This window comes from Ceratina calcarata, unplaced genomic scaffold (assembly GCF_001652005.2).
Source record: "Ceratina calcarata isolate Rehan_Ccalc_2016 unplaced genomic scaffold, ASM165200v1 scaffold140, whole genome shotgun sequence".
NCBI lineage: Eukaryota > Metazoa > Arthropoda > Insecta > Hymenoptera > Apidae > Ceratina > Ceratina calcarata.
Window position 1 is genome coordinate 129,763 of NW_017135119.1, and position 21,404 is coordinate 151,166.

Genomic DNA, 21,404 nt, shown 5'->3' on the forward strand with positions numbered 1-21,404 from the left:
GGAAACAGATCACTTTAATATCAGTGCTTAGGATTACGATAAAAGTCAGGGAGACAAGTAATGCAAGCGTGATGGCGTTTATTATCAATAAACAACTTATTTAACAGGACCTTGATGTACACGAGAAAGGAGTATTCGAGTCGTTTACTTATGCGTTTTTTTTTTAGTACGTATGTAAGTATGCAATACGTTTAATTTACGATTTAAAATTTTAATTAAGTTAGGAATGGACCTTCGGAAGTCCTTCACGTTACGTGTTACAGCGTATGCACGTATCTGCGTTTCTTTCGTGTTATTATACAAACATACTTTACTAATGAATATTTAAATACTTATGAGAAAATATAGAACAATTTTTTTTCGGAATTCCATAAATAGTTTGTAAAACGGACGAACTGAAATATTGAAAATCTTATTATAAACGTCTTTATAATTCGCTCACATTAATCGAACAACAACATTTAACGATACGATATAGAAAAGAAAGTAGATAAACAGTTTAGTAGTTGAACAGAAATAGTAAGAATAAGAAGACCTTAAGACTTGTGCTAATCGTTTTACAGACTCAAAATAAGGAACGTGAAACACTTACGCTATTATGATTGCGCCGCAATTACAGTTCAACAATAGAAAAAGAATATTTTTAACCCTGCATAAATTGCTGTTCTTTTGAATACAATAGATGCATAGCAGAGATAATGAAATATTATCATATGTCTACTAAATCAACTATGTAATATGGAAAACGTGAAATATAACGCGTAAAAAACATCATTCTTTAGTACATTAATTATAAATGTGTATGGAAGATGAGTAAATGGTATAACGAACTGAGGCAGTTAAGAAAACACGTTAAACCTAATCTTCTACGAAAATTCTTATCGTCACTGTTCGGTCCATTCCTATCTTCTTAAATATCTTAGAGCTTGCACCTCAATCATTAATGCGCAACCGCTAGAGATTTATTCGGAGGTCCGTTCTCGCGCACCTGAAAGGACGAAAATGTTCATATGCTTCACTCTCAGTTATCCTTATGCTCATTCTCAAATATTATTAAACTATTACAGTATATGCATCGTCTCTCTTTATAATTATGGTAAATCCATGTCATTGCAATTTCAATCTTCTAAATCAATGTCAATCGAACTTTTCTTGTTTCATTTAAAGGCGAACTTACTTAAAAATCATTCGATTTTCTTTCTCGCACCAAGTGTTACACTTTTATACAGCGATTCAGACAAGTTTAAGGACCTAGCGCTAAGTCTTCTCAATGCAAGCTCCAACATATAATACAGTCGATCGTTTTCGGTAAATGTTTCTACTGTCGATCTGTTTCTGTGTCGTTTGTGTATGTATTTTTCCTTTTCTTTAAGTATTCCATAATTTTTAGTATACAAGTATGAAGTAGGAGGCTGGGCACCGCCCACCGAGTTATCACAGTCGCCTGGTGCCGCAGCACATACGTATACGTGGTTCAGCCTTACAACCTACCTCTTAATCTCTACCTTTATTACTTTATTAGTTATACTTAATCGAAAGTGTACAGTATAGTCCCGTACCAGGTGGATCTGACCGTCTTATATACGAGGCGACGATAATCTTAGATTCTATTCTTTTACGGATAGTGCGCATTTATTGCTGGTATTTGTAAAACAGCGACGATCTAACCGGTGCGGCTGATCGTGGATCGTTTAAATTTAAATAAGAATTTTTTGAATTAGCGTACATTTCAATTTTTAATAAGTTCGTTGATTTCTTTCTCTATCCACGATCGTTCGACCAATATTTTTACTTACATCACTACACCGTATATGGAGCTATACTGTAATAAAAGCTGTCTTCAACTGATGTTATCGTTTTACTTTTGCCTCGATCATCTGGCTTTTTCCGCCTAGAGTCTTTATAACTCTGGAACGATATCGTAAACCCCAAGAAATCAGATCTTATTTTGGTGTCACTTCTATTCCGAATCTAATATAAATTAAAAGACTGATCCGCGTTGTTCCAGAGTTTAGTGTTGGCCGTGAAGAACACAGTGGGCCAGCTAGTACACAAAATGAAAAATAAGTTTGCCTCGAAAAATGCTCGTAAGCCACTAATGGAAGCACCCTGTGCCTGTTGTCGGCTATTTACATAGATTACATCTGTATTTCCAAAGAAAAAGTAGGATACCATTTAATTGCGGAGTAAATGTAATTCTCTCACACACACGCACAATAAATGGATTTTGTAAAGTACATCAAGGAAGCTAAAAGTTACACCTCTTATCCCTTTCGCATTTAATAAATAAAATACACCCAGTTCTGTTCTCATTTTGATCTTGCGCGATAAAAAATTTATCCTTTCTTTTTACAAGATTTATATTCCTCTCACGGTTCGAACATTGCAAGAATAGCGTTTATAATTAAAACTTTGCTACGAATGCAGAGCAATCAGCGGACTAGCGTTTATTTCTTAACTATACACTCATGGATCACAAATTTCTTTGATCGCATGGAACTATGCAAATAAATCGATTGAGTGCTGCATACTTAAAGAATCACACCGCAAGAAATCCTACGAAATTCGTCGCGTCGAAGTATATCAGTTTCTCTTACGCATTTCGATGTTCATTGGTTCTAATAATTCACAAAATCGCAAGAGAAAATTTTAGAAAGAAATTTCATTTCTGCAAAATTCCTGAACCTTGAATGTATGAAAATTAACGACATGCGAACTGACATAATCTTTAAGTGAAAACAATAAAGCTCGTTAGTTCATCTTGTAAAAACTGTAGAATACTTAGATCTCAAAGATAGTTTAAAAAAATGTCTGTTTCGGTAGCGTTTAGAAGGCAGTTAACGTTTCGGAAAAGTGTATCAGCGGTATTGAAAATGCGATGGACGGATCGCTTCGAAATACATAATCGCAGGATAAATCGAAGACAGTTTTATAGCGCAGGCGTCGTATGTATGTACACGATGATTAATTGTCATGAAATTTAAATGGAGGCTAATATAAACAAACCCGTCTTGCCAAGTATTCAGCACTCGCGACATGATGGATATATACTTTCAGTAAAACGCAACCGATCATATGGAGACAGCAAACGTATGAACACTTATGATCCTAAAATGGCATGTGTGCTTGTCGTCGAGCTTTATTTTCACATCTCTTGACTCTGTAACGTCATCTTACAGGATATCTCTTTCCCCTCATAAGTTTGCCTCGAAAAATGCTCGTAAGCCACTAATGGAAGCACCCTGTGCCTGTTGTCGGCTATTTACATAGATTACATCTGTATTTCCAAAGAAAAAGTAGGATACCATTTAATTGCGGAGTAAATGTAATTCTCTCACACACACGCACAATAAATGGATTTTGTAAAGTACATCAAGGAAGCTAAAAGTTACACCTCTTATCCCTTTCGCATTTAATAAATAAAATACACCCAGTTCTGTTCTCATTTTGATCTTGCGCGATAAAAAATTTATCCTTTCTTTTTACAAGATTTATATTCCTCTCACGGTTCGAACATTGCAAGAATAGCGTTTATAATTAAAACTTTGCTACGAATGCAGAGCAATCAGCGGACTAGCGTTTATTTCTTAACTATACACTCATGGATCACAAATTTCTTTGATCGCATGGAACTATGCAAATAAATCGATTGAGTGCTGCATACTTAAAGAATCACACCGCAAGAAATCCTACGAAATTCGTCGCGTCGAAGTATATCAGTTTCTCTTACGCATTTCGATGTTCATTGGTTCTAATAATTCACAAAATCGCAAGAGAAAATTTTAGAAAGAAATTTCATTTCTGCAAAATTCCTGAACCTTGAATGTATGAAAATTAACGACATGCGAACTGACATAATCTTTAAGTGAAAACAATAAAGCTCGTTAGTTCATCTTGTAAAAACTGTAGAATACTTAGATCTCAAAGATAGTTTAAAAAAATGTCTGTTTCGGTAGCGTTTAGAAGGCAGTTAACGTTTCGGAAAAGTGTATCAGCGGTATTGAAAATGCGATGGACGGATCGCTTCGAAATACATAATCGCAGGATAAATCGAAGACAGTTTTATAGCGCAGGCGTCGTATGTATGTACACGATGATTAATTGTCATGAAATTTAAATGGAGGCTAATATAAACAAACCCGTCTTGCCAAGTATTCAGCACTCGCGACATGATGGATATATACTTTCAGTAAAACGCAACCGATCATATGGAGACAGCAAACGTATGAACACTTATGATCCTAAAATGGCATGTGTGCTTGTCGTCGAGCTTTATTTTCACATCTCTTGACTCTGTAACGTCATCTTACAGGATATCTCTTTCCCCTCATGCGTTTTCACTTTGCTCTCTCCTTCTCGAATAATCACACTAATATTCTTCTTCTTCTTTTTATTTCTAACAGTCCATGTGTATTGTATATGTACAGCAGTACCACGTTCGTTCAACTGCGGTACACGCAATATTTCACTTTTTATCTTTTTAAAGACGACACTTAGAGTTTAAAAATATAATCATCATATATTTAAAGTAGTTGTTATATTATCATTGTTATTAATCGAAATAGTATTATATTAATAATAATATTATTGTTATCGTTACTATTATTATTATTATTATTATTATTATTATTATTATTATTATCTTGGAGGGATAGCACTTCGCTATGTCACGACACTGCAGAGCTGAACAAAGACTAAAACGCGTAAGTTACCACGCTCTTTAATGGCACGAAGAGTACAAGACCGAGATTGTTGTTCGTCGTAACAATTGATCATCGCAATCACTTTGCGCTCTGTTTTTCATTTTCATCTTCGATTATAGTTTTACTGTTTTTTGCTGTCCGATGGTTGTGTGTGTATGTCGACCGATCACAGAAACACATCTCGTCTTATGTTTAAACGTAGTAGCACAAACATCGTCGTGGCTTACTTTAAGTATAGGAAGGGTTGAGAACGACGTACGTCCACGCCATCATTCAAGATTCTTATTATTATACATAGTCTCGTTTGGACGATTTCCTGTTTTAACGCTATAGAAAGTACTAAGTATCCCATTTCAGGAAATTAATTCTACTATATCTATTCTTGTGTCAATTTAGTTATGTGAGACTGAATCGCACCAGTAAATGGTCAAAGGATGATCTTCGTTATCTTATTCTGTTTATTTTATTTTAAATACTATTAGTCTTCTCTCCGTTTAATTGTAATTCCTCGGAAAATTCGAGGGACGACTATATGTACGTTTCTGTAACTGAACAGATATCGTAAAGACTGCTTGAAAATTAAACGACGTACTTCCTTAATGAAAATTATATTTGTAATTCTCTAATCACGTATGTATCATTTTTTTAGTATTATTGAACATTGAAAGACGATTCGTGTTGCTTCGAAGCCAAGGAAAAAGTATATTTAAGGAAATAAAGTATTGATATAAAAATATATAAACAGTAACACACCGACTCTTTGTCATCGCTTCAACTTTGCATAAGTTCGTCGATAAACGAGTAAATAGAACAAATGTGTACACGTTACACGCAAAATTCTCTTCTCGTATCGCGAACATTCAAGTGTTTCTCGAAAAATAATAATTTGTTCCTATAAACCAGTTACCGATATTAGTACTACGCTCTGTTTAACTAAATGCCGTGGAAGAAATGATGACTTAAGCTATGCTACACGTAGCACCTTCGTTCGTCACTCTGAACTGCATATGCAAAATTAACAATTCAATCAGGAATAAATAAATCGTAAGAAATAAAGAACCGTTACAAAGAAGAAAATAACACTGCTTATCAACGAATCAACGAAACTGGTGAAAAATATAACAATTCCATGAAAGAAGCTTCATTCTATATAAGATTCTTTTTCTCGAATTTAATAAAAAGTAGTTTCTTCCTTGTCATGCTTCTCTTTTATGGAATAGAAGAGAACACATTTTCTCAAACGAATTATCCACGATATTTTTCTCCTATATTTCACGAATTCCTTACGGATCTACCGATTTGATTCAAAACCTAGAATTCGTCTGTAAATAGTAAAGGAGATAAAAGACGAAGAAAAGAACGAGAAAAAAGTCTGTCGGATTTGATGAGAGAGCGTGATAACCTCGACCAATAATACCCTTGACTTTTCGCGAGAATAATTACGTATTTTGACAGTTAAAGCGAAATCTATTCTCGAATACCTTAATACTGTAGTGAGCAACTGGATTCGAAGGTACCGTAAAGAGGTTGACGTTTCGGTGATCGACGGAGGTCAGTGAAGATCATCTTCGTCGCTATCGTTACCGTCTTTCGATCTATCGGCACCTCCCTCACCGTCGCTAGAGCCCGAATCGCTTGCAGAGTCCTCGGATTGCCAGCCACCTGCCTGCTGTTGCTGGGCTTGCTGCTGCTGCTGCTGCTGCGCCACGTGCTTCGATACTTTATGACGTTTACCGGCACGCTGGACCGGATCGGCACCGGCGCCGTCAAGCATCGGCTGCAGGATCCGTCGACGAGCGTTGATGAACCAATTATTTACTTGCAGTAACGTTAAGTTTGTTTGACTCGCTATTTGACGCTTCTCATCCTCCGTAGGGTACGGATGCTGGAACAGATAACAGGCATCCATATTTTCGCAGTTTCTTCTAAATTTAATAACTTAATTTGATTGTCTGAATATAATTATACTTACGACTAGGTGTTCAAAGAGCCAGGTTCGCATAATGCTGGTAGCATGTTTAGGTAAGACACCCCGTTTTTGTCTTCCCTTTTTAATGCTACTGTGACTACCTCCGTGACCGCTACTATGATTGGAAGTAGCAGTGCCAGTGCCACAGCCTTCTTCTTCGTCCTCGCTTGGTGCAGGTGAAGGGGAACCCGCCACAGTAATATCTATAAAATGAACGCGGTGCACATATAATTTGAGAAACAGTAAAGCTTTACGCAGAGGGGACAGTACTATTATTATTATCATTGAATAATAATTGTTATTAGTGATTATTGTTTAAATGAAAACACATAGTCGTTGAAAAATTCTAACCAAAATACTTTTCATCATTCACATCTCCCACATCGACGAATTCATTTTCACGTTCCTGTAAGGGAAGAAGGCCCCAATAGCCAGCCTCTTCTAAATATATTCTGTCGCCAATATTCACATAGTCCATATCATCTATAAACGTAAGTATAATATGCTTACGTCGAAGTTAACAAAATAATTTCACCACTTTCTTTTAAATTTAGACAAGTTGCTAAACGAAAAGGAAAAAATAAACAAAAATTAAAATACATAGAGAACATTGTTAAACTCGATATCGCATAGGAAATATCATAATAGGAAAGTATGAAGTGTAGAATATACCTTGACCGAGATACATGTCGTTAACAGGTGGACAGGAATGAGCCCCGATTTGTGACAGAGGCGTGCTTCCATGTACGGTGGAAGGTGACAGGGGATCGTCGTTGTCTTGGCTGGATGATCTGATCGATCGGTGAGCAGTGGAAGATGACCGCACCGACGACGGCCTGTCGTTACCGGTTTCCTCGAGAGCGGGTGTGTGAACCGCGCCACCGTTCTCCGACAGGGTGTCTCCTCTGCTCACTCTGAATCCGTTAGCTCCCGACTCAACATCATTGCCTGTAGAAGACAGCACCTGGGAAATATATGTCGCAACTAGCCGTCAGAGAGCAGGGGTGGGGGTTCTATAATATTTTTGAGCGACGCGCAAGTATCACTCACTTGTTCCCAATATTATTATCATCATTATTGCTATCGTTATGTAACTATTCCTACCTGAAGAATTTTACACAACATGCGGTTAGTTTCGAAACACCATTGATTAGTTAGATTTTAAGGATAGATAGAAAACGAGGAAACATTTTCTTAATGCTTATAGAAAATAGAAATTAATATTACGCAAATTTTTCAATCCATCAATATCGATAAATGAAATATCACTAACTATAGAACCGTCGATCGGATTTTGTCATCAAGTACTATAATTACGTCGAAGTGCTCGCAAAATGAAGTTTTCGACAGAGGGTCAGGAAATTTTTACTATTCTATCATTTCTATCAGTTCATCTTCGACTCTAACACTTATACAACTTCTCTACGAAACAACAACTTCAACATCGAGAAGGTATGGCTTCTTTAATCGACTTAAGCCATCGAAAAGTTAAGAGATAGAGGCAAAGAGAAAGGAGCGTGTACATACTCGTGATTCTTGCGCATCACTAAAAAAAAGGATAACTACATAGGTAAAGGGGGAGACGAAGGCCAAGGCCGCCTTAATACATTCGTTCAAAATAATATCTAACCTGTAAAGGACTGCTCCCGTTGCTGCCACTGGACGGACCCATGTCGTGTCCATGGTGGCTGTAATCGCTGCGCAGCAGATTCTCGCTCTGCATCTTGCCCTTCAGGCACGTGATGTACCTGTTGCAAAAGTCCTTGCACAGCTCCTGCACCTTTTCCAGTTCGAGTAGATGAATCCGCAGCACCTGTATCGCCTTGATCATCTGCGTCGGCAGGGACAGAAAAACAATATTGGTTGCCCGAACGATCTTCTTTTTATACATACATCGACTCGCGCAACCACTCGCTCATCGTTTCTCCCTCTTTTGTTTTACAACGAGAAACACGGATCTACCATATCAATTTCAAAACATTTCTATAAGCTAATATTGTGCTGAATTCCGATTTAAATAAATTTGAAAGTCAATATGCCTCCTTCTAAAATGATCCGTTTTTTGAAAATCAAGGATTTATACATTAAGGGAACTTACCAAACCGTCAATTTCGGGGTCATTGATCAAGAAAGGCTTTCGGTCTCTTTCTTGGTGTTGGACGAAGGCCTGTATATCCATGTTGAAGCTTTCGGACGTCGAATTGTCCGAACTCTGGGTGGCCTGTTCGCATCTTTCGAAGAGTAACGCGAGTAACGGGAAGAGGGGATGCTTGTAAACCGCCCTTTTGTCCGCCTCAAATTGGGCTTGATCCTGATGAGCCGTGTAATCGGCAACCCCACTTGCAGGGTCCTGATCGTAGCCAGGAGTCACCATCGCTAGCGCCACGGCGGTGCTACCCTCTTGCATTCTGCATAAATATAATCAATTCGCCATTTATTTTTTAAGTATAATCAGTGAACTGTGGACTTCTAAAAGAACAATGCGTTTTATCATTTATAAATTGCAATAGTCGCGGGAAAAGCTTGCTTATGCGACAATAATAATAACTTTAAACCGCTACTTTTGTTATTTTTATTTTGCTTTTTACTATGCTTGTATTTTAGAATGGAAATGATGCTCTTGATACCTATCATTCCTGTCTGGCAGCTTCCATCGTTGCCCAAATCCCACAGGGCTTCTTCTTTAAATATCCTTCGACCTACCCTCGATCCTTCGACAATTCCCACAGAATTATACTGTAACAAAAACCATACACGTTGTTCAGTAATCATCACTGCCATTGAATGCATATCTTCTTAAAAGATAGATCAAACATCTACTTCGTACAATGAACTGATAGTTGCATTAATTTGCAATTGTTGAACTGGAATTTAGACAAGATAAATAGAAGATTAATATTTTGTTTAAAAGTCCGCGTATATACTAAACGAACATTTGGCGAAAATATAAGGACAATGAGATAAAGGTATCGCACATTTTGTACATAAGATATCCGCGCGTATTTCGCGCAGAGATGAGCCGGGGAACGTGGGAAAAAGGAAGGGAACGAAGGAAGAAGGGAATCGTGGTGGCACGGAGAACGAAACGATGCGCGGCACTGCATTTAAATGTCATCGTTAGACGGTCTCAACACCATCAGCACTGTTGCTGGCACCAGTTCTGCTTCCCATTCCGAACGTTCCTTTTGAATTTTCCCCGATCCCCATACACGTTCCCTCGATATGAATAAATAAAGTACTGCGACACACGCGAAAACTGGCGGACGAGGCGACGGCGACGACCCCAAAAACCGCAGTTATTCGCGATAATTATCGATAAAAAAAGAGAAACAAATTTGCAGAACAGCCAAACGACCTCGATGAAGTAACGTAATTTCCTACAATTTTACATAATTCGTGATACGTCGACTATTTACTACATGCTATTCTACTTATTTTACGGAAGTTAATTTTTAAAGCGATAATTCATACTCGAAGCGATAATTAAACGCGAAGCGTCTTTCGATCGGAATTACACACCTATTTTTTATCACTTTTAAAACAACTTGCAGCAGTGTTTCTCAGTTCGATGAAAGTCAACGATCCGCACACGTTGATAATTAAACGAGGCTAAAGAACGGGCGAGCGTGAAGAAGTGTCAATATAAATAAAAAGAAGTGTCGGATACATCAAAGTAAACGCAGCGAAGTAGCGAGGAGAAAGAAGAAGGTGGCACTCCTCGTTGCGAAGCCGTGTAGAAAAAGGAGGTTCGACAGAGCTACCATTACTTGCAAGTGGTGCTTCCACATCGCTCGCATCTTTACGTTAAACCCGATATTTATTGTGCCTGTCGTCTCTCTCGCCGCTTTCATTTAAAAATATTATCGCTGACGCTGTGTACGGTCAGCGGGGCTCGTTTCCACCGGTGCATTCACACATCGAGACGGCTTTAAACTTGTTCCTTTCTTTTCTGCCTCTCAAGTCTTTCTGTTTCACGGTCTCCTTCTTAATGCAAACATCAAATTACGTATCTCTCCACGCAGGCTTGTGCGCGATGCTTCGTCGAATATTCCATTTTCTCTCATGCCTGCCCGTTTCTCTACATTCCATCTGCAAAGATTTACACACACTGTTCTGAAAATTCGGAATTGATCAAATTTATCCAAAACGAATTTGCTGGATTGTCCGAAAGTAAAGTTGATCATGTTTAGCTTCTGCGTAGTTTGTATTTCATAAGCAATACTGCTTCTTCCCAAACACGCACTTTTCGTGTTAACAACCTTGTGCTCCTCCAACCGTAATTATCAGTTCATCGAAACTTGAGCATTGCAGATTTAGCCATTGTCTTGTTACCTTTACATCGATTCACACGAAGATAATTAACAATAAAATCTCTTCATGTTGTTGATTTTATGCTTGTTCTACGAATAGCCGTTAACAGAAGTTCCCACAATTTACATACTAAAAATTTTATAGAAAACGTGAGACACGTTTATTTAATTTACATGAAAATAAGTAATCATTTCCTGTATTACATTAAAAGTACATTACAAGAAACGTATTACTATCGGTAATACTAGAACTATTAGCTAAATTAGTATTCTAAAATTTAATCAAGCTAAGCTCCCTTCATTAGCAGATAAAACTTTCAGTAAAGCTTTCCCCGTTCTTACTATTTTATACTGTTTACCATTTCGTTTGCTTCTAGTTTCTTTTCGTACGCTACGCCCGTTGATTAAAGCTTCTCAGGCTTCTGAGCTAATACCGAAAAGTTCAGCCGTTTTCCTTTCTCATCTTCCGTAATCGCCGCGCGTGTTGCTAGAACGAAGCGAGAAGGGTGTGACGGCTCTCTTCTTCATTTTACTCCCTCAAACGACGCGTTGCATCGCTTTCGAATTCTTGGATATGCCCGATGGTATTTGAACGCAGCTGTTGCCAAACGCGTATACTCTAACGAGCCAGAGGACGGCAGAGAAACCAGTAAAAATATATTTGCGTAATCCGTAATGCTCATTGAAATATCGGCCTGTACGTCCTCAATAGATATCTGACTTCCGTGTGCTCGTATAAGTCAATTTATACCACTATGTGACACGTGCTGGTACCCATGGTCGCGAGATAAAATGCACGCGAAGAAAACTTGTGCAAGCAACAGTGAATATACAAATTTTATGCGTAATACGACCTCATTTAACTCGATCGCGATCTGCTTTTTACAAAAGGGAATAAAATGAATTATGTAGCTTTTATATGAAGTATAATTAGCGACTCGGTCATGTAGTAATAGCAGAGAAGGTCTCATGTAGATTCTATAAGATATCAGAAGCTAGAATACAATATGTTAAGTTAGAATGATATTACAGAATTTTCGCATTCTCAAGGTGCATGCTTTAATTTTTAATTATTCCTATACGTCAAACGTATTGACGTTTTAAGAATAAGTGACTTACTTATTCTACTTATAAGACACGGAAAATTTAGTTCTGTGCATTAATTTTACTTTAATTAATGATATAATTATCATAATTTATTTCCATTTAATTTCCTGGTTATTCAGATTCGCTTTCGATTTGAAATGTAAAACAATACCTATTATAATGTTCAGACTGAATGAATAAACACGTCCCTCGACAACGAAATAAAAACTGTAGTTGGTAATTCTTTTTAAAACTGTTTATACAGACGGATTCCTATTTACAGAATAAGCGTTTCAAAATTACACAGACATCTAGTATTTTCGTTGAGCAAGAATTCAAAGCACTTTCGCTCTCATTGTGTCGCGTACGCAGCTTAAAATTATGCGCCGTTATTAATTCAAATGAAGTAGATCGGGCGGAAACTACGCAATGACGAATGCGTGTTATGCTCGCGCGATTTATAGCGTAACGCGTGTTGATTTTGTTTAACAAGTTAATGACTGCTACGACACCGAAGCTGGGTATTACAGACTAAAAATATACAATTAACAACGTGTGTAATCTAAAAGTAAGGGACAGTATAAGTTATTCGATAAGAAACAAAGAGATATGAGTGTTCGTGTCTTTAAAAATATTGTGATTAATACATACGCTTGTACTTAAAAGCGCGATCAGAGCAATATATTAATGTACGCACTTCGAAATTAACTTATCAGTTATTGCTTGTTGTAAAAAATTACTACCATTGTTACTATCACTTGTGAGAGTAGGAAACGTGTGTGATTGTTTTTAAGTGAAATACATAGCGTAATAAAAGACATAGTCAGTGATTCACGTTTAAAACACAGTAGCCGTATGAGCAATGAAACGTATTTACGAGCGCTAATAAGAGAAACAAATCTTTAACTCTTTAAGTGCCAAAGATATAGCTAGTGATCACTTTCGAGCGTAGGAAAGCATGTACTTAAATTGCCCTGAGTATACGTCAGTGGTTAAATATTTGTACTAACTTATTTCATGGCGCATTCGATAGATCACTTTATGCTTAGAATCGCGGATTATTGTGTATTAATAAAAAAAAAATACAGAATGCATTTGGCAAAATAGCCAATGAGAAATGTATCTTAAAAGCTGGAAAGAATTTGTTTACCATTTTTCACTTGTTCAATAAGTCATAAAGACGGACAGTGTCGTAACGCGAGTAATGTTCATACCACATGCATAATTAAGAACTAATTATCAGAAACGTTTAACCAATAATTGATATGTTATCTGAAAAAGAGTCACCTTGGAGAAGCCTGACTTGTTTTGCACGAGAGTCTAACATTTTAAAAATTGAGTCCGAAACACCATGACGCGCGAGTAAAAACAATTTCACCACAAGAAACACGTTTGACGCGAGCACACGAGACTGATCCGGCACGGAAAAGAGTTAATTACGACAAAGATGGTATCCCGTGGTGGGCGAACGGACTTGTTTACTACTTGTCAGTCAAACGGCGTATTTAAAAACCGGCGTTGTGACAGCCGCAACGAAAACCGGTGCCCACGGAGAGACAGAGAAAGATAGAGCAGAATTTAAAGAACGGCACCGGGGATCGTTTCAGTGGGCGTTAATGCAGAGGCCAGAAGCTGTTTTTCTTTCTCCCTTTCATCGTGAGCCTGACACGAGATAGTCCAACTGTCAGTCAAACACGTTCGATAACCAACGGTCGGCGATCCCTACTACCACGGCACGCCGCGCCGCTCCGCGCCGGGGAAGAATCATTTTCATGCGAAGAGGGCGTAGCAAAAACTACAAGGGGCCACCGCTGCCGACGGCGCCGATCCCCTTACCATCGCTGCGCAACGGTTCCACTATCGGGAGCTCGATAAAATGCGGGAAATTCGACTTCGTTTCGTTTCAACTTCTCTCAGTCGAAATCTTGTTTTACCTCATTTTTCTACTCCGAAACGGAAAAGAGAGATGTGTTCTCGTTTGTCGTTAAAAGACACAAATTTTCGATTACACAAAACATCATTCTCAATACTGAATATCTTTAGTTAAATCAGATACAGAACTATAAAAACGAGCGTACATAAAATATGGTAAACAGCCGCATAATGTATGAAGAAAATTTCTAATTAGATCACTTCTTCTTAAACATGCTCGTGAGAATTAAAAATTCGCAGTCCTCTTAATACAAGTAAAATACTCGTCCAGTCAAGAAGATTATAGTATTCACAGTATTTATATATACATTGTAGCGTGCATATCGCCGATTATAACTGCAGACTTGTTTTTCTCATTTTTTTCGTAAACAAATTCTCTGGAAGATTGCAACCGGTTCCATCGATACGATGTAAACAGGCGATTTGCTCGGTTGCATCGGTAATATTCCTGCGTCGTGAGGCTGCACGTTTATTGTTTGACGTAATTCACTTAACTGGGTTCTAAATAAACGGGAGTAGACACTAGCTGGTCCATGCTACTAATTTTCATCGTTCACCGGTATACAGTTTTAAGTAACGTAATTTATTACCCGCGATTATATATTCTTGCTGGTACTTTATAAGGAATTACATTTCTTTTGTTATAAATGTCAACTGTTATTGGCAAATACAGGAACATGATAACGAACATAAAGGCATTCCCGCCAGTTACTTATCTTATGAACAAGTACGTGGGCGTTACGATAGATAGTCATGTGGTTAATAGAAGAATTAAAACAACCTGTGAAGACTTGTACTATAAGTAATCAATCATGTATTTTTATCTAGGTAGAATGTTTATAATTATGAGACGTTTAGCATAGAATTAACTTGCTGTCTAGGTAGTGCATGTTTAGGGGAACAATTATTATTTCAATTGAAAGAATAAATTGCAAGGAGCGTAGTATGTTAGATAACGACCGCTAATTGAAAAGCGGTTGGTAGCGAGGATGAGTCGGATGGATACGCACGGTGTCATTGGAAAAAGTCAGTCTTTGGAAGACCCTTAACAATATCGATCGTATCAATCCGCAATTCTGTCAAGGCAGGCCGCGAGAAATGGGCGTTCACTGGGAGGGAAGGCGAGGGGCATTGCGCACGAAACAAGTTTTTCGCGTGTATCGGCGCACCAAGAACGAATAAATGAACCTAACCTCACTAACTAGCAGGTGCATGGCCCAGCGAAGTATGAATTAGACCGAACGTACGATATGCCCGGGGAACAGCTGTCCGTCTGCGTAACGATGATCGATCGAACGTTCGTTTCTCGATCACTTACCGTATCGCCGAATCCAAACGCGATGAAAAAAACAACTGGCCAGTCGAACGAGTTTTATTTTCCAACGATATTTCGGTCGGCGTGTCTGACTGCTCTCTTCGGAAACTGGATTTTATCTTCTTGCTCCACGTGATACCTCGGGGCTCGACGATGATCGGTGTACCGACACCGATCTACCGTTCACGCGCGCGTCAACACGGACACCTCTGTTTACCCGCTATTCACGCCGTACGATAAATTAAAGTAATCGGACATTTTTCAACACGCTCCTCCACAAACCCGTCTACTCCTTCCACTGACACGTCTTTTGTGACGTCACCGATTCAATACTTTTCGCGAACATTTCTCTTCTGCCGTTGGTACCGCGGATCGCCGCTAGATGGCTGCACCGACGCAGTTTTGTCCCTTCAATTCAATCGTCCCGCGAACGTCCCGGAGTATTCGAAATTTTCAATACTTATTGATAATTGAGAGATATCTAATGTTCATCACCAAGGAGATACTATTAAAGAGTAGTAGCGCTCGTGTAATTGTTGGGACAGCAAATGGGATTCAATGTAATCCAAAACACAGTCGGTAATCACTGACAGCTAGAAATACAACTTTTCTTTGAAACATTTTTCGCTAGGACGAAGAAAAAGATCTTAGGTCCAACGGTTTAAGAATATTTGAGAAAAAACGAAAATTTAGAAAAATCTTGACAAAATCTTGGAAAAATTAAAATTTCTTTCGTTCATTGTCAATTATTCTTTAACGAATGGAAATAGAAGGAAATTGCGTAGAACCTTTCTTAATTTAAATTGTAATTATAATTGTAATAGAATGTATGTGTAACATAAGAAAATAAATCTATACTTTTAAGTTGGAAGAGTTAAAATCGAAAGTATATATCTGCCTGTGCGATGACTAACAAACCGCAATCAGTATCTTATCACCACCATCAGTTACCTTATCAGAGGTAGTCGTCTGATACAGGAAACCGATTCTCAGTTGTACACCTGAAGCACGACCAGTGCCAATCCGTAAGAAACTATGGAATACAGATTGTTACTTATCTTCTGCTTATGCGTGTGGAATGTTAACAGCCACAATGTTACCGAAACGAACGCGACGGATACGAAAAATGTGGAAACGAGTAAAACGAACAAAACTGAAGAGGTAGTGAAACCAAATTTGTATACCGTATGCAATTTCACAGGTATAGACTTTGGTGTATTTATAATATATTTTGAAAGTTCGATTGTATTAACATTGATAGGAATTAACAATTTCCATACTTATATGTGAACGTTGTTCTAACGAGTGACGACGTTTTCTTATCAGGTGATATCATAGATTGCGATAATAAAAATTTAACGAACCACTTCGAAGACTCTCAATGGCCAAATAAATCGATGCCAATAATGTTGTTCAAAAACAATTCATTAGTTCACGTGAAAGCGTTCCCGAAAGTGGGAATCAAGAAATTGATCTTGCAACATAATGAAATTACAAGCATCGATGATAGAGCTTTCAAACAGATCATCAATCTCACCGAACTTGATTTGAGTTATAATTATCTTACGGGGGAAGCGTTGCGTCCGTCAGTATTTGAGGTAATTCATTTTTTTACGTCATTATTATTTTCATTTAGTACATCGTATTTATTGATTTACTTTATTACTAATCTAACTGGAAGGCGGTGACTAACTTAATCTCTGTTAGTCACTGTATTATTCAATTGTTATCTCGGAAGTTTAGATCCCCGAGAAATGAAACTCAATTCTTAGCACTGACGATGTTCTTTCTAAAAAAATGCAATAGCTTTTAATTTGACGCGGTAATTAAAAAAAATAATATTCATGAAAATTTCAGGGCAAGTTCTCTCCATTCGCTTACGAGCCATTAGAAAAGTTGGTGACCTTAAATATGGCTCATAACAAGCTTCACTGGTTAAACCAGGACATTTTCGAGCACATGTCGAGCCTTAAAATATTGAATCTATCTGGAAATCCATTGACGAATATCGACGCACGTACTACCATAGCGCTCTCCTCTCTTTCACAACTGGAAGAATTGGACCTGAGCTATTGCAACTTGACGACACTCCCGGAACATCTATTTCGCACGGCCATGCAAGTATCTCGCAATCTTTTATTGAACTAATACCGAACTAGTGGACATATAGAGATACAAAGTAATTCCGATTAAATTGATAAGGAGTAGCAGACATCTATGTACACATGAGTTGCAGTCTACATAAAACCTCGGAAACACTTTTCGATTTACTATTAACGTTACTAATAATAATTTGTATTTTTATAAAAAACATATTATTCTATAAATAATCGTTTATTAAAACTCGTTAAATGTATGATTAATCAGACATCTTAAGAAACTGAACATAAGCGGGAACAAATTTTTCATCCCGCCGGCTTCACTGAACGAGGCACTGACGCTGGAAGTGCTTTACATGGATGAGAATCCTATTCAAATAATCAATTCACATCAGTCGTTCCCGATAATGCCAAAGCTGAAGGAGCTGAGCCTCTGCTGTATGCCACATTTGACAGTGGTCGGTGCAGGTTCCTTTTCAGGCTTGACCGGGCTCGAGCATCTCCGAATACAGAATTGTCCGAAATTGGAATCAATCAACGAGTACGCGCTTCCGTCTGAGGTAACGTATACGTTCTACGATAAGCTAGCCGATTATTTAAAAATTCCTGGTTAAACAGCGAACGTGAAAGATTAAAAAGCTATGATGAAGATAATTAAGTTTGAGAAGAATATTGTTAAACAAACGAAATTATTGTAGAACAATTCGCAACCGGTTTGGCCGCCGCTGAAGAGACTCGATTTATCGGATAACGCCCTGCGATATTTGCCTCAGCGGTTCGTAGAAAAGTGGGACTTGCTCGAAGAATTGGATCTGATGAACAACAAATGGAGCTGCGATTGCGATAATCAATATCTGGTAAGTTCTGGCAATCACGAAATACACAGTCCGCGAACGTTTGGATCGCGAGGCACGTAGGGGTCCTATATCGCGCCGATCGATCTGTCACCCCAAGGATACCAATACCAATTTGCAAATCAATCTGTTCGTAACTTGCAAACCCCATTTTTCTACCAGTTTCATTCAACTATTTTAAATTGAATTAAACCGAAGCCTGGTGTAAATATTTTCGTAATTGGCACACCCAAGCTCTCTAAAAACCAAAGCTGAACGAAACAATAGATTGAAATACACGACAAGAGAAATGTTTTGTGCGAGCTTAGATCGGAACGTTGCTGCCGAAATACGGAAGAAAACTGATGAAGGATGAAGTCGATTCGCTCGTTTGCGCTTCGCCGCCGGAACACGAGGGCAGAAATCTGACATCTTTGTCCCATCGAACGCTACGTTGCTTGGACCTGTACGGAGCGCGACCGGAAAGAGATGCCACCATACTTATAGGCGTCTTGATCGGTTTATTGCTCGCCATTCCAGTTTGCCTGACGGTCTTCGTCTTCTGGCGACGCGGTTTCTTCTTCTGCGGCAGGCAAAGCCCGGCCACTTTCTCGCGAGCCTTCTACAATAGAGCGCGGACAGACTACGACGAATTCGCGTAATCAAACAGGAATCGAGACTACTGATACAGATTTAAAAACATTTTAAAGGTTTCGAAGCACATTCATGAGCAGGTGGCCAATTGATGCAATTATTACGAAGTTAAACGTGCAGAATAACATCATATTAATATCTTTCAATAGTTTCTCTCTTATTATTTGCATCGTTCGATTAGAAGTGGGAGCTGTTTATATGTATACAATTTGCCATGTTTCAAATTTATTTAACAAAGATATAAAGTCTATCGCAACGCTGTACAGTATTTTTATCAGAGCTAAAGGTCTTTAAACTTGGAGATTTAAGGTCTCGTGATAAGATACGAGAATGATAACAGGAGACATTATTAAGTGCTTTACTTGCAACATTATGATAAAGATCAAATTCTTTATAGAACACAGTTATTTTTACAATATTAATTCTGTTAAATATTAGATTATATGCATTTAGTCACACATATACTCTTTTTTGTAGATTACATAAGTTAATTTTTTTAATAAATGTCATTCTCATTGCGAAATGCAAAGTTAATAAAGTATGTGAACCAAGACCGTGTTTCGTTTACTTTTCCATTTATATGTGAAATAATTTCCGGAAAAACTGTGTAGTTTTCATGCACACAGGGGCAGTAATCCTTACGAAGCGAAAGTCGCTGATCGAAGTGATCCGTTGTTCGTTTTTCGTTTAACAAGTCCCGGGAGGGTTTGTTTAGAGCGCTTGGACGCGGTTTCAGTTAGATCTGGTATGGGTAAGGGCTGGTTTCGTCAGCGTTAAGCTCGCAGACGGGTCTTCGTCGGTGGCTGCGTCGCGCCGCCGACGCCGCGCCGGCGGATTGCGGGGCCGCAGAGGGACCGACGGGACGGAACGGATGAATGGACACGCGTCGGTAACACAATTACCGGGACGTTAATTTACTCAATAATCGCGGAAGCAACCCCGTCTAAATGCCGGCACGCGCCTCTTCTCCCTTCCGCCGTCGCCCAAGTATAGAGAGAGCCCCTAATACGTCTAATAGAGGATGAATACGCCAGCTCAAGCTTCCCGGATGATTGCACCCGGTCGTTACGCGTGCGTTTTGCTAAACAACTCGTAACGGAATGTTTTTTTAAGCTGCTGACCATTAGAACGTATCAAATCGTTCCAAAGATCTTCACGAGGATTATTTTTTTCCTATTCATGATCAGACAGTTCCTCGTCAGTAAAATCATTCCACAGAACAAGTAAGTGAATTTGTTTCTGGATTCGGAAATTGTATAGATTCTAACTACGGTCGAAGAAAAAAAGGCATGAAAAATCTGAGGAATACTAGCTACAGTTTAACCGAGGTGAACAGAGTACATCTTTCAGGGAGGAGGGAGAAGAAAAAAGGAAGGAGCTCGAGAGAAGTTCGTTAAAAGATTCCACGATGGCGGCAATTAGGGGTCGCAGACGGTGCTCGGCGCGTCTCGGGGTAAAAAAATTGTGTTGGCATCTACGAAAACGGTTTCGTGATGCCATAATAACCCGAGTCGATCGAGAGAGGTGGAGGATGTACTATACACCGGTTTATGTGTATACACCCGGCCATTTTGAACGTGCTGTACACATCGTCCGATAAGTAATCTAATCCGATGCTCCTGGCTTCTCCTGATCCGCATTCTCCACCCTTTCAAGATTCGATACAGATGTATTGACTTGCGAAAAGCTGCTTTTATATACATACCGTGACGTGGGCCAAGGATCAATACTGACGAGATAGCGAAAAATGCGCGAGAAAAGGAGTGAAAAATAACACGGATGAAGATAAATACGACACGAATGTACGAGCTGCCTTTCTCTGCCAACGGCAGTTAAGTCATTGCCTGTAGATTATGAACGATAAGAATATTTATTACTCTCTTTAGCCAAAGCAAAACGTTCTCAATCTCAGTTTAGAAAATGCAATTTGGATAAGAATAATGTACACTTCATCTTTTATGTCCCTGAATACTGAATACACTCTGTGAATGACTGAACGAGTGAAACGTAAATGAAAGTATCAAGTTAAGTAGAAAAATCAACGTTAATCGATACAAATATAGAGTGCTGAATAGTTCATCAACAGTAATTGATATTTGATATTTTTAATTCCGTACATATCTACGAATTTAAATTTTAATAGAGGGATAATTTCGCAATCGATTCAAAGTACTTTATGTTTCGTAACAAGTTGCACAACTGTTACCATGTAGAGAAAAACAGACGGCACGGTATTAAACAATATAATAGGAACTCACGATCATAGGAGTCACCTGCTCGAACCTCAGCACGCGCACTATTGGATCTCATACAAAGTAAAAAAATCAAAGATAAAACGGAACGGACAAAGGTAAATCTTCAGAGGGAAAAATCTAGGAATAGCTGCGATTCATTCCGGCGACCAAAACCCGGCGACCGAGTCGACGCGACACGGTAGGCGAAAAAAAAAAGAATGGGAGCAAAAGAAATACAATTTAAGCGGTAGGGAAAGCTGCCTCAAAAG

At 38.5% G+C, this 21,404-nt stretch overlaps 2 protein-coding genes across 9 annotated transcripts; one reads left to right on the forward strand and one right to left on the reverse strand.

The window, feature by feature from the left end:
* Positions 1-61: 61 nt before the first annotated feature.
* LOC108630060 (homeobox protein PKNOX2) lies at positions 62-15,626 on the reverse strand. Of its 8 annotated transcripts, none has more exons than XR_003389844.1 (8): positions 15,319-15,626; positions 9,300-9,408; positions 8,771-9,080; positions 8,303-8,503; positions 7,345-7,636; positions 6,676-6,875; positions 6,185-6,588; positions 62-988 (listed from the first exon to the last, which is right to left on the reverse strand). XR_003389844.1 is itself a non-coding variant. In XM_026818102.1 (8 exons), exons 3-8 carry the CDS (start codon positions 9,077-9,079, stop codon positions 6,256-6,258), a joined length of 1,467 nt encoding a protein of 488 aa, XP_026673903.1. In that variant the 5' UTR covers position 9,080; positions 9,300-9,408; positions 13,356-13,765; the 3' UTR covers positions 4,964-6,255. The 8 variants fall into 8 exon arrangements, 7 of the variants coding, with proteins under 7 accessions (XP_026673903.1, XP_017888621.1, XP_026673882.1 ...); XM_026818102.1 differs by lacking the exons at positions 62-988; positions 15,319-15,626 and adding exons at positions 7,024-7,155; positions 13,356-13,765 and having other exon boundaries at positions 4,964-6,588; XM_018033132.2 differs by lacking the exon at positions 62-988 and having other exon boundaries at positions 4,964-6,588.
* Positions 13,877-19,340, forward strand: LOC108629884 (leucine-rich repeat neuronal protein 3). Its single transcript, XM_026818074.1, has 7 exons — positions 13,877-14,802; positions 16,404-16,516; positions 16,642-16,913; positions 17,173-17,432; positions 17,683-17,974; positions 18,113-18,271; positions 18,577-19,340. The coding sequence occupies exons 1-7, from the start codon at positions 14,648-14,650 to the stop codon at positions 18,907-18,909; spliced, it is 1,584 nt and encodes a 527-aa protein (XP_026673875.1). The 5' UTR covers positions 13,877-14,647; the 3' UTR covers positions 18,910-19,340.
* The last annotated feature ends 2,064 nt before the right edge of the window (positions 19,341-21,404 follow it).

Bases quoted from the DNA above. Each gene is read 5' to 3' on its own strand.
- LOC108630060 (XM_026818102.1), bottom strand. From the start codon at position 9,079: ATGCAAGAGGGTAGCACCGCCGTGGCGCTAGCGATGGTGACTCCTGGC. The intron at 7,637-8,302 runs GTTAGATATTAT...TATATTTCCCAG, and splicing joins ACGGGAGCAGTCCTTTACAG to GTGCTGTCTTCTACAGGCAA. The intron at 7,156-7,344 runs GTATATTCTACA...TTACGTTTATAG, and splicing joins CGACATGTATCTCGGTCAAG to ATGATATGGACTATGTGAAT.
- LOC108629884 (XM_026818074.1), top strand. From the start codon at position 14,648: ATGTCAACTGTTATTGGCAAATACAGGAACATGATAACGAACATAAAG. The intron at 16,914-17,172 runs GTAATTCATTTT...TGAAAATTTCAG, and splicing joins TGCGTCCGTCAGTATTTGAG to GGCAAGTTCTCTCCATTCGC. The intron at 17,975-18,112 runs GTAACGTATACG...AAATTATTGTAG, and splicing joins AGTACGCGCTTCCGTCTGAG to AACAATTCGCAACCGGTTTG.